At 40.5% G+C, this 11,811-nt stretch overlaps 1 protein-coding gene across 1 annotated transcript; it reads left to right on the top strand.

The window, feature by feature from the left end:
• Positions 1–1,271: 1,271 nt before the first annotated feature.
• LOC113928077 (HLA class II histocompatibility antigen, DR alpha chain) lies at positions 1,272–6,026 on the top strand. The gene is made up of 5 exons (XM_035728665.1): positions 1,272–1,431; positions 3,274–3,519; positions 3,979–4,260; positions 4,561–4,726; positions 5,616–6,026. Exons 1-4 carry the CDS (start codon positions 1,350–1,352, stop codon positions 4,713–4,715), a joined length of 765 nt encoding a protein of 254 aa, XP_035584558.1. The 5' UTR covers positions 1,272–1,349; the 3' UTR covers positions 4,716–4,726; positions 5,616–6,026.
• The last annotated feature ends 5,785 nt before the right edge of the window (positions 6,027–11,811 follow it).

Genomic DNA, 11,811 nt, shown 5'->3' with positions numbered 1-11,811 from the left:
CTGTGGGTCTCTTCCAAGTGGTCTAGAAGTCAGTGTCAGAGAATCTTCAAAGCCCCTAGATGAGATCAGATAATTCATATGTATAGGGCTTTTTTTCCTCGTGATTTGTGAGGGCAGCTGTGGGGCAGGATAAGACGTCAGCACAACAGTGTAGAAAATCCACCCTGAGCATATGTGTCATGACTGATATTAAACAGTGAACTCACCACTGAACAGCTGCCTCGCTGCCAGGTCTCTCTATATTGGAAGTATTCAGATTCCAGCCCTCTCTGTGTGGTTTAATTTTCCTTTCTACTGTACTGTATGGTCAGAAACATGAGGGTCAGAGTGTCTTAACTTTCAGTTTTCTCAATGATGAACATCAGAATAAATTCTTAGGATCAGAACTTCCATGATTTATGACATGAGGAGAACTTTCAGAATGTTATGACATGAGGAAAGTTATGGTAAACCCCTCCTGCAGGTTATTATCTCTATTGCTCCCAGTAAAATAAGCTCTGCCCAATTTAGCCCACCCTATTCGTCGATCTGAGTCCTCACATGAGGTGTGTCCCCAGCAGTCTGCTCCAATCTCTGATCATATTTAAGATGGTAGGGATTACAGTCCACTGTTTCCAGGAACCACTACCTGTGGCGTCTCTACCATCTTTCCCCAGCTAGGGGAGTGTTGACACTCAGAGTTTCTCCTCTGATGTTCTCTCAGTATAGCACAGTGCCAGGGATGCCCCGCTCTTGGGCCAAGTTGGCCATCTGGGAGTCTAGGACAGTGGAGGACAAACCTAGAGCAGTAAGAAGCTTCTGACATGCAGCTCTGTCACCCACTGCTGCCAAGAATCAGGCATTCCCCATAGCAGGACAATTTGCCTTCTCTTTAGATGATTTGTTGTCCCTTAAATAAACTCCCCAGCTGTCACAGCACAGAGGCATAATTGCTAACTGTCATGTAGGGTGTTTCCATTGATTTTGTTCTCACTAATGTGCTTCAAGTACATCCCTTTCTAGAACTGGGGTTGGGATGAAACAGTCTGTGGGTGAATGTTATTTTCAAAAACTTGATTTTTTGCTGTTTCTGTTTGGTTGTGTGTGGCTTGTTTTTGTTTTGACTGATTAAGAACTTTACTTGTTTATCTAATGAATTGAAGGGTTTCCTTTCCTGACCCTTTACAAGAGCTTTCCCCTTAGCAACAGATGTGTCATCTCAAAACTTTTTCTGATTGGCTTCAGCTCAACCTATTTGAATTTTCATCAATCAGACCTTACCATACCCTACATTCTCTTTTCTTTTATTCTCGTCAGTTCTACCCCACTCTTAAACTCTACTGACCCCCATTAAATCACCAAAGAAGAAAATGGCCATAAGTGGAGTCCCAGTGCTAGGATTTTTCATCATGGCTTTACTGATGGGTCCCCAGGAATCATGGGCTATCAAAGGTAAGTGCTGAAGGAAGCAAAACTTGGGATATAAGTTCTGAGAGCACTGGAGAGATAAACTGTAAACATTTGCAAGACAGTCTTTGGAGTGAAGGAAAAGTGTGGCAGGCATCATGTAGTCTAAATCTGAAAGTATTTAGAAAATGTAGTTTGGTGCTCTTTTCATAAATTGAAGTCAGTCATATTTAGTTAAGAGGGAAAAAATGGTATTGATTAATACCATTAACTTTGAGATAAGCCGACCTGAAGTGGAAATATTTTCTGAGAGGCATTAACAAGCTATCCTCTGGGCTTTAATTTCTTTTTCTGGGAAATTAGTAAATTTTGAAATCTCACATCATTCTGTGGGGATTCAATGAGAAAAAATTTGAGAAGTCCTTGCAACTGGTTCTTAGCCAAATACATGGTTGTTATTTTTTGGCAAGTGAATCCTGTCAGCATATTTTAAGCACAGACATTGCATTGAAGATGACGAGAAAGGGAAGTTACCAAAAGCAACCTTCTATCCAAGGGAGGGCAAGGGCAGATGTGCTGATACCAACTGCATTTAATTTACTTCCTCTCTGGAGAAGGATAGCCCATTCACCACTTCAGTGGATCCATGATCTATGGTCCCTGCTACTTAGTGATTTTCTCAAAAGAGTAGAACTGTGAGTAAGGCTATGGAGATTCTTTCCTTATTCTCTGCCATCTCCAGAGCAAATGTTTACTGCTGGGAAGATGTATTGTAAAAAAGTATCCTTCACCCAGGCTGAACCCCACAGAGGTGTCAGGTACACTGGAAATAAGTAATGTAATAATCCAGCTTGAAGACCCATGATAACAATTGTAGGTTTCTATTGCCTAGAAAGAGCTACAAATGGGGATGCATACCTGATAAAATAGAGGCTCTTCCACTGGGATGGAAGGGGAAGCTAGAGGTGGCACTGTTCCTTAAATACAAAGCAGTTTTGAATCTAAAATGCTGATTATAAAGCCCAGTGATGTATTAAGAAATTACTTACCTCATCTCATTTACTTCTTTTTTTTTTTTTGGAAATAGCAAGAATGCACAAGCGGGGTGGGGAGAGGCAAAGAGAGAAGGAGAGAAGGAATCTTGGGCAGGCTACACAGTCAGGGTGGAGCCCAACTTGGGACTCGATCTCTGTGCCCTGAGATTATGACCTGAGTCGAAACCAAGAGTCGGTTGCTTGACTGGCTGAGCCACATGGGCATCCCTCATTTAATTCTAAAGACAAATCCAAGGTAGAAGTGAAACCACAAAAGAATACAATTGGAAATATTATAATAAGAAAACATTATAAGTAGATAAAATAATCGATTCAAGATCACTAGGTAAGTAAATACCTAAATAAGAATTGAAGATTTAATTAGATCCAGGGTTTAGAACTCAGACTTTTAAACAGTGTTTCCCTATTCTTCATATTACAGTGCTGAGAGATGCCCTAGAATTCTTGTTTAATTGTATTTAATGCCTGGAAAAATACAGTGAGTGAGCAATTCTCTTTTAAGAGCTGCAACTGGATTCCCAAAGAGGGAATCATTTCTCAACTACTAACATGGAACCTAACAACAGCTTCACAAGACTCTGGGATTTTCAGGCCTCATTTCCTTCAGTCCACCCTAACTCTGCCCCTTTACTTCTTCCCTCCCAGCTCTGTTCAACATGGACATCCTGCACCTAAGCCTCATCCTCCAGCTTATCCCTGCTTTCCATCACTCCTTCACTCCACATGGCCAATCCCCTTTCACTGCTCCCACCCATACGTTTGTCTGACATCCTGGGTTCTTCTTCCTCTCCCTTCTTGGTTCCCATCCTAACTCTCTTCCTTGCCTTTTCAGAGGACCATGTGATCATCCAGGCTGAGTTCTATCTGACGCCTGACCCATCAGGAGAGTTCATGTTTGACTTCGATGGTGATGAGATTTTCCACGTGGATATGGAGAAAAAGGAGACAGTGTGGCGGCTGGAAGAATTTGGACGTTTTGCCAGCTTTGAGGCCCAGGGTGCCTTGGCCAACATAGCTGTGGACAAAGCTAACCTGGACATCATGATAAAGCGCTCCAACCACACCCCGAACACCAATGGTACCTGCTGCACTCCTAGACATGGGAATCGTAACTTTGAAGTAGATGTTTCAGCTTGTTGTGTTACATTATTGTAACTGACTTTCCCTCCCAGGGGCCCAGCCTTACCATAAGCAAGTCCCTACTTCTCATGCCACAGACTCAAGAACTTTACATGAGTTTGTTCCTTTCCTGATGTGCTCACATCTTGTCCCTGCCAACAACAGTCACTCACAGAGTCATTGCCCCAAATCTTTACTGGGGAAACCAAGAATGAAATTATCTCCAGGACCTAAAATATCCTTCTATATATCTTATACCACAACACTGGCTCCAGTTCATGGGGGAGAGTATCAGAGATAGGTGTCTGAGACATGGCATAGATGCTCAGGGCAGAGTTTCCACTGCTTTTTCCGCTTCGGTGGGAGGAAGAGGGGCCAGCCTAAGCAGGGAAGGCTAATTTCTGTCCTTTGTCCCCAGTACCTCCAGAGGTGACTGTGCTCTCAAACACCCCCGTGGAACTGGGAGAGCCCAACACCCTCATCTGTTTCATCGACAAGTTCTCCCCACCAGTGATCAATGTCACGTGGCTTCGAAATGGAAACCCTGTCACCACAGGAGTGTCTGAGACAGTCTTCCTGCCCAGGGAAGACCACCTTTTCCGCAAGTTCCACTATCTCCCCTTCCTGCCCTCAGCCGACGATGTCTATGACTGCAAGGTGGAGCACTGGGGTTTGGACAAGCCTCTTCTCAAACACTGGGGTATGGACCATCCTTCAATCTCCTTTCTTTTGTGATTTCCTGCCATGATGCCTGTGTCTGGTGCTTTGGGACCCAGAGTCCCCTAACTCATCCATAACAATTGCTGCAATTCCTATTCCTTGCCTTCTCCCATTATTCAGTTCCCCCCACTGTTTAGTCTGCATTCCCTTAATCCATCATTCCTCTTATTCAGTTGATTAATAACTATTCTTTTGACTAAATACCCGACCTTTGGTTCTAAGTGCTACTCCATACCACAGTCATTACTTCCACACTATACTCTGTGTTATTTTTCCCCAGAGTTTGAAGCACCAACCCCCCTCCCAGAGACAAAAGAGAATGTGGTGTGTGCCCTGGGCCTGGTTGTGGGTCTGGTTGGCATCATTGTCGGTACCATCTTCATCATCAAGGGCATGCGCAAGGTCAATGCTGGTGAACGCCGAGGACCTCTGTGAGGCACCTGCAGGTGGGTTTGATGTGATCAGAGGAAGACATAGATGGAGTTATCCAAGGGTAGGAGACAGAGTGGGGAAAAGGAAGGATATGTGATGTCTTTAAAGGAAAATGATAGGGAAGTTATAGTTCTTTTTTTTTAAGATTTTGTTTATTCAACAGAGAGAGAAATAGTGAGAGCAGGAACACAAACAGGGGGAATGGGAGAGGGAGAAGCAGGCTTCTCACTGAGCAAGGACCCCCATGCAGGGCTCAATCCCAGGACCCTGAGATCATGACCTGAGCAGAAGGCAGACACCCAACCGACTGAGCCACCCAGGTGCCCCGGAAAGTGATAGTTCTTTGATTTCTTTTTGCTAGGACAGAATCAGACATTAGCATCATCTGGTATCCCAAAGCTTCAAGGTCCCATATTCCTTCCCATACATGTACACCTACACCACAACTTCAATCTTGGAAATCATCTCTACTACCTAAGACCAATTTTTCACATCAGGCTATTGAATCAGGTGATCTAGGAAAGATTTGGGCACTTCCTTGTTTATGATTCCAGAGGCAGGCCTTCAGTTCAGGAACATTCCCAGAGTTTGGCTCACGTAGGGTTAGGGCAGATTAACTACATGAAATGAAAATCCCTTGAAGGCCAATGCCTTCTCTAATCTGAAAAGTGGTTAAAACTTCTAAGAGAAGGTAAGCCATGGTCCGCTTATTCATACTTACTTGGAGAGTAGGGGGTGCAGTTCATGTGGAAAAGTTGTATTTACTAGACAGAGGTCAGATGAATATTTACGAACTTTTCCAAAGTCAAAGGATTAAGGGAGAAGAAGAAGGAATCTGAAAAAGAAAAAAGAGCTTAAAATACTCATCTTAGCTCTTTAGTAATTCTGTGTGTCCTGCTACAGGCAATGCAGTTTCCTAGAGAGAAGATCAATGAAGAAATTTGTGCTTCAGTAACTTTATAAACCTGGCAATATTTCAACCATTCATCTCGCTGAAGACAACAATTCTTCCACATTTTCCAGACCTTTAGCTGTTTTAATAATAATGATGCCTTCCTGCTCTGTCCACATTCTGATTTCTAGTTATTCCCTGTTTTTTGCCCCTTCCTGGGTCTGTTTTCTTCCATTTCCTACCATCATTTAATATCACCATGTAATGCTCTAGAATAGACCCCATAGTATCGTGTCTCGGCTGTGGAATCTTATGAATGTTCCATACAGACATCCCTTCTATACTTATTGCTTGGGTTTCTTCAAAATGTGATTGTGATTTTTTTTTTAACACAATAAACTATTTGATGGGTCTGAAATGAAGTTTTGGTGTCTAAACCAGTTCTTCACAGGGCCTAGGGAATATATGTGATTCTTTCACCCTGAAATTTGTGAATGTTGAATGTATGTGATAAGTTATGTAAGCAATTAGAGATATCTAGGTTTGGGGCACCTGGGTGGCTGAGTCAGTTAAATGTTTGACTCTTGAATTTGGCTCAGGTCATGGTCTCAGCATCGTGAGATCAAGCCTCATGCAGATTCTGCACTCAGACCAGAGTCTATGATCCTCTGTCTTGTTTCTTATTTCTTAAATTCCACATACCAATGAAATCATATGATGATTGTCTTTCTCTGATTAACTTCTTTCACTTAGCATAATACCCTCTAGTTCCATCCACAACATTGCAAATGGGAAGATTTCATTCTTTGATGTATATATATATACATACCACATCTTCTTTATCCATTCATCTGTCAATGGATATTTGGGCTCTTTCCATAGTTTGGCTATTGTGGATATTGCTGCTATAAACATTGGGGTGCAGGTACCCTTTCAGATCACTACATTTGAATCTTTGGGGTAAATACTCAGTAGTGCAATTCCTGGGTCATAGGGCAGCTCTATTTCCAATTTTTTGAGGAAACTCCATACTGTTTTCCAGAATGGCTGTACCAGCTTGCATTCCCACCAACAGTGTAGGAGGGCATCCCTTTCTCCGCATCCTTGTCAGCATCTGTCATTTCATTACTTGTTAATTTTAGCCATTCTGACTGGTATGAGGTGGTAGCTCACTGTGGGTTTGTATTTCCCTGATGCACAGTGATGTTGAGCACTTTTTCATGTGTCTGTTGGCCATTTGGATGTCTTCTTTGCAGAAATGTCTGTTCATGTCTTCTGCCCATTTCTTGATTGGAATATTTGTTCCTTGGCTTTTGAGTTTGATAAGTTCTTTATACATTTTGGATACTAGTCCTTTATCTGATATGTCATTTCCAAACACCTTCTCCCATTCTGTCAGTTGTCTTTTGGTTCAGTTGACTGTTTTCTTTGCTGTGCAAAAGATTTATCTTGCTGAAGTCTCAAAGGTTCATTTGTGCCTTTGTTTCCCTTGCCTTTGGCGATATTTCTAGGAAGAAGTTGTTGCAGCCTAGGTTGAAGAGGTTGCTGCTAGTGTTCTCCTCAAGGATTTTGATGGATTCCTGTCTCACATTTAGGTCTTTCATCCATTTTGAGTGTATTTTTGTGTATGATGTAAGAGAATGGTCCAGTTTCATTCTTCTGCATGTGGCTATCCAATTTTCCCAACACCACTTGTAGAAGAGACTGTCTTTTTTCCATTGGATATTCTCTCCTGCTTCGTCAAAGATTAGTTGACCATAGAGTTGAGGGTCCATTTCTGAGTTCTCTATTCTGTTCCATTGATCTACTTGTATTTTTTTGTGCCAGTACCATACTGTCTTGATGATTACAGCTTTGTAATAGAGTAATAAAGCTTGAAGTCTAGAATTGTGATGCCCCCAGCTTTGGTTTTCTTTTTCACTGTTCCTCTGACTATTTGGGATCTTTTCTGTTTCCAACAAATTTTAGGATTATTTGTTCCAGTTCTGTGAAAAAAATTTGATGGTATTTTGATAGGGATTGCTTTAAATGTGTAGATTGATCTAGGTAGCATAGACATTTTAACAGTGTTTGTTTTTCCAATCCATGAGCATGGAACATTTTTCCATTTCTTTGTGTCTTCCTCAATTTTTTTCATCAGTATTCTATAGTTTTCTGAGTACAGATCCTTTGCCTCTTTGGTAAGATTTATTCCTAGGTATCTTATGGCTTTGGGTGCAATTGTAAATAGGATTGACTCCTTAATTTCTCTTTCTTCTGTCTTGTTGTTGGTGTATAAAAATGCAACTGATTTCTGTGCATTGATCTTAAATCCTGCCACTTTACTGAATTCCTGGATGAGTACTAGCAGTTTTGGGGTGGAGTCTTTTGGGTTTTCCACATAAAGTATCATATCACCTGCAAAGAGTGAGAGTTTGACTTCTTTGCCAATTTGGTGCCTTTTATTTCTTTTTGTTATCTGATTGCTGAGGCTGGGACTTCTCGTACTATGTTGAACAGCAGAGGTGATAGTGGACATCCATCCTGTGTTCCTAACCTTAGGAGAAAAGCTCTCAGTTTTTTCCTACTGAGAATGATATTTGCTGCAGGTTTTTCAAAGATGGGTTTTATAATATTTTTTAAAGACTTTTATTTATTTATTGAGAGAGAGAGAGAGAGAATGGTAGTGAGAGAGCATGAGAGGGAAGAAGGTCAGAGGGAGAAGCAGACTCCCTGCTGAGCAGGGAGCCCAATGCGGGACTCGATCCTGGGACTCCAGGATCATGACCTGAGCCAAAGGCAGTCACCTAATCAGCTGAGCCACCCAGGCACCCGAGTTTTATAAAATTGAGGTATGTACCCTCTATCTCTATACTGTGAAGAGTTTTAATCAAGAAAGGATGCTTGGGGTGCCTGGGTGGCCCAGTTGTTAAGCATCTGCCTTCGGCTCAGGTCATGATCCCAGGGTCCTGGGATCGAGCCCCACGTCCAGTTCCCCACTCCACAGGGAGCCTGCTTCTTTCTCTCCCTTTGCCTCTCTCCCTGCTTGTGCTCTTTCTTGCTATCTCTATCACTATCTGTCTCTCTATATCAAATAAACAAATAAAATCTTAAAAAAAAAGAAAGAATGCTGTGATTGTCAAATGGTTATCCCAGGGATAAATCCCACTTGGTCATGGTGAATAATCCTTCTAATGTACTGTTGGATCCTATTGGTTAGTATTTTGGTGTGAATTTTTGCATCCATGTTCATCAGGAATATTGTTCTGTAATTCTCCTTTTTGATGGGGTCTTTGTCTGGTTTGGGGATCAAGGTAATGTTAGCTTCATAGAACGAGTTTGGAAGTTTTCCTTCCATTTCTATTTTTTGGAACAGTTTCAGAAGAATAGGTATTAATTCTTCTTGAAATGTTTGGTAGAATTCCCTGGGAAGCCATCTGGCCCTGGGCTTTTGTTTGTTGGGAGATTTTTGCTGACTGCTTCAATTTCCTTAGTGGTTATAGGTCTGTTCAGGTTTTCTATTTCTTCCTGGTTCAGTTTTGGTAGTTGATACATCTCTAGGAATGCATCCATTTCTTCCAGATTATCTAATTTGCTGGCATAGAGTTGCTCATAATATGTTCTTAGAATTCTTTGCATTTCTTTGGTGTTGGTTGTGATCTCTCCTCTTTTGTTAATGATTTTGTTGATTTCAGTCATTTCTCTTTTGGTTTTGATAAGTCTGGCCGGGGGTTTATCAATCTTGTTAATTCTTTCAAAGAACGAGCTCCTACTTTCGTTGATCTGTTCTACTGTTCTTTTGGTTTCTAGTTCATTGATTTCTGCTCTGATCTTTATTATTTCTCTTCTCCTGCTGGGTTTAGGCTTTATTTGCTGTTTTTTCTCTAGCTCCTTTAGGTGTAGGGTTAGGTTGTGTATTTGAGACCCTTCTTGTTTCTTGAGAAAGGCTTGAATTGCTATATACTTTCTTCTTAAGACTGCCTTTGCTGCATCCCAAAGATTTTGAACAGTTGTGTTTCCATTTTCATTGGTTTCCACGAATTTTTTTAATTCTTCTTTAATTTCCTGGTCGACCCATTCATTCTTTACTAGGATGCTCTTAGCCTCCATGTATTTGAGTTCTTTCCGACTTTCCTCTTGTGATTGAGTTCTAGTTTCAAAGCATTGTGGTCTGAAAATATGCAGGGAATGATACCAATCTTTTGGTACCGGTTGAGACCTGATTTGTGACCTAGGATGTGATCTCTTCTAGAGAATGTTTCCTGGGCACTAGAGAAGAATGTGTATTCTGTTGCTTTGGGATGGAATGTTCTGAATATGTCTGTGAAGTCCATTTGGTCCAGTGTGTCACTTAAAGTCTTTATTTCCTTGTGGATCTTTTGCTTAGATGATCTGTCCATTTCAGTGAGGGGGGTGTTAAAGTCCCCCACTATTATTGTATTGTTGTCAATGTGTTTCTTTGCTTTTGTTATTAATTACCTTATATAACTGGCTGCTCCCATGTTAGGGGCATAGATATTTACAACTGTTAGATCTAAGTAGGATATAGTGTCCTTCTTCATCTCTTATTACAGTCTTTGGTTTAAAATCTGATTTGTCTGATATAAGGATTGCCACCCCAGCTTTCTTTTGCTGTCCATTATCATGATAAATTGTTTTCCACCCCCTCACTTTCAATCTGGAACTGTCTTTGGGTCTAAAATGAGTCTCTTGCAGACAGCATATCGATGGGTCTTGTTTTTTTATCCAATCTGATAGCCTGTGTCTTTTGATTGGGGCATTTAGCCCATTTACATTCAGGATAGCTATTGAAAGATATGAATTTAGTCCCATTGTATTGTCTGTAAGGTGACTGTTACTGTATACTGTGTACTTGTCTCTGTTCCTTTCTGGTCTATGTTACTTTTGGGCTCTCTCTTTGCTTAGAGGACCCCTTTCAATATTTCTTGGAGGGCTGGTTTGGTGATTGCATCTTCTTTTAGTTTCTGTTTGTCCTGGAAGCTTTTTATCTCTCCTATTTTCAATGACAACCTAGCTGGATATAGTATTCTTGGCTACATATTTTTCTCATTTAGTACCCTGAATCTATCATGCCACTCCTTTCTGGCCTGCTAGGTCTCTATGGATAGGTCTGTTGCTAATCTAATGTTTCTACCATTGTAGGTTATAGATCTCTTCTCCCGAGCTGCTTTCAGGATTTTCTCTTTGTCTCTGAGATCTGTAAGTTTTACTATTAGATGTGTGGGTGTTGACCTATTGTTATTGATTTTGAGGAGGGTTCTCTGTGCCACCTGTATTTTGATGCCTGTTTCCTTCCCCAAATTAGGGAAGTTCTCTGCTATAATTTGCTCCAATATACCTTCTGCCCTTTCTTTCCTTATTCTGGAATCCCCATTATTCTCACACTGTTTCTCTTTATGGTATCCCTCATCTCTCAAATTCTCCCCTCAGGATCCAGTAGTTGTTTATCTCTCTTTTTCTCAGCTTCTTTATTCTCCATCATTTGGTCTTCTATATCACTACTTCTCTCTTCTGCCTCATTCATCTTAGCAGTTAGAGCCTCTATTTTTCTTTGCACCTCATTAATAGCCTTTTTGATTTTGACTTGATTAGATTTTAGTTCTTTTATTTCTCCAGAAAGGGATTCTCTAGTGTCTTCTATGCTTTTTTCAAGCCCAGCTAGTATCTTTATAGTTGTTATTCTGAACTCTAGTTCTGATATTTACTAATGTCTCTATTAATTAGGTCCCTGGCAGTTGGTACTGCCTCTTCTTTTTTTTGAGGTGAGTTTTTCTGTTTTTTCATTTGGTCCAGAGGAGAATAGATGAATGAGAACAAAATACTAAAAGGGCAACAATAACCCCAGAAAAATATACACTAAACAAATCAGAAGATACCTGAAACTGGCAGTGTGGGGAGGAGGATATGATCAGGCTGATGAATAGAACAAAGCCATACACTGATTCCCAAAATTTTAAAGAAAGAAAAATTTATCTATCTATCTATCATCTATCTATCTATCTATACAAAAAATTAGGTTAAATACAATGAAGGAATAGAATATAACTGTAAAAATGAAAATTTAAAAAGTTTTTAAAAAAGGAATTGATATGAAGTTGGTTGAAAAAGGAAAGAAGAAAAATTTAAAGAAGAAGAAAGAAAAAATAATAAAGAAAATTTCAAAAATTAAAGTTGAAAGATTAAAGAATCATGGGAGAAAAGCCATGA

The sequence above is a fragment of the Zalophus californianus genome, chromosome 7 (assembly GCF_009762305.2).
Source record: "Zalophus californianus isolate mZalCal1 chromosome 7, mZalCal1.pri.v2, whole genome shotgun sequence".
NCBI classification, from domain to species: Eukaryota; Metazoa; Chordata; class Mammalia; order Carnivora; family Otariidae; genus Zalophus; species Zalophus californianus.
The sequence above is the reverse complement of the archived record's forward strand: the minus strand, read 5'-3'. Positions and strand labels throughout refer to the sequence as shown.

Coding starts and splice junctions, on each gene's coding strand:
- LOC113928077 (XM_035728665.1), top strand. CDS start 1,350: ATGGCCATAAGTGGAGTCCCAGTGCTAGGATTTTTCATCATGGCTTTA. Junction 1,432..3,273: donor GGAATCATGGGCTATCAAAG/GTAAGTGCTGAA, acceptor TTGCCTTTTCAG/AGGACCATGTGATCATCCAG. Junction 3,520..3,978: donor CCACACCCCGAACACCAATG/GTACCTGCTGCA, acceptor CTTTGTCCCCAG/TACCTCCAGAGGTGACTGTG.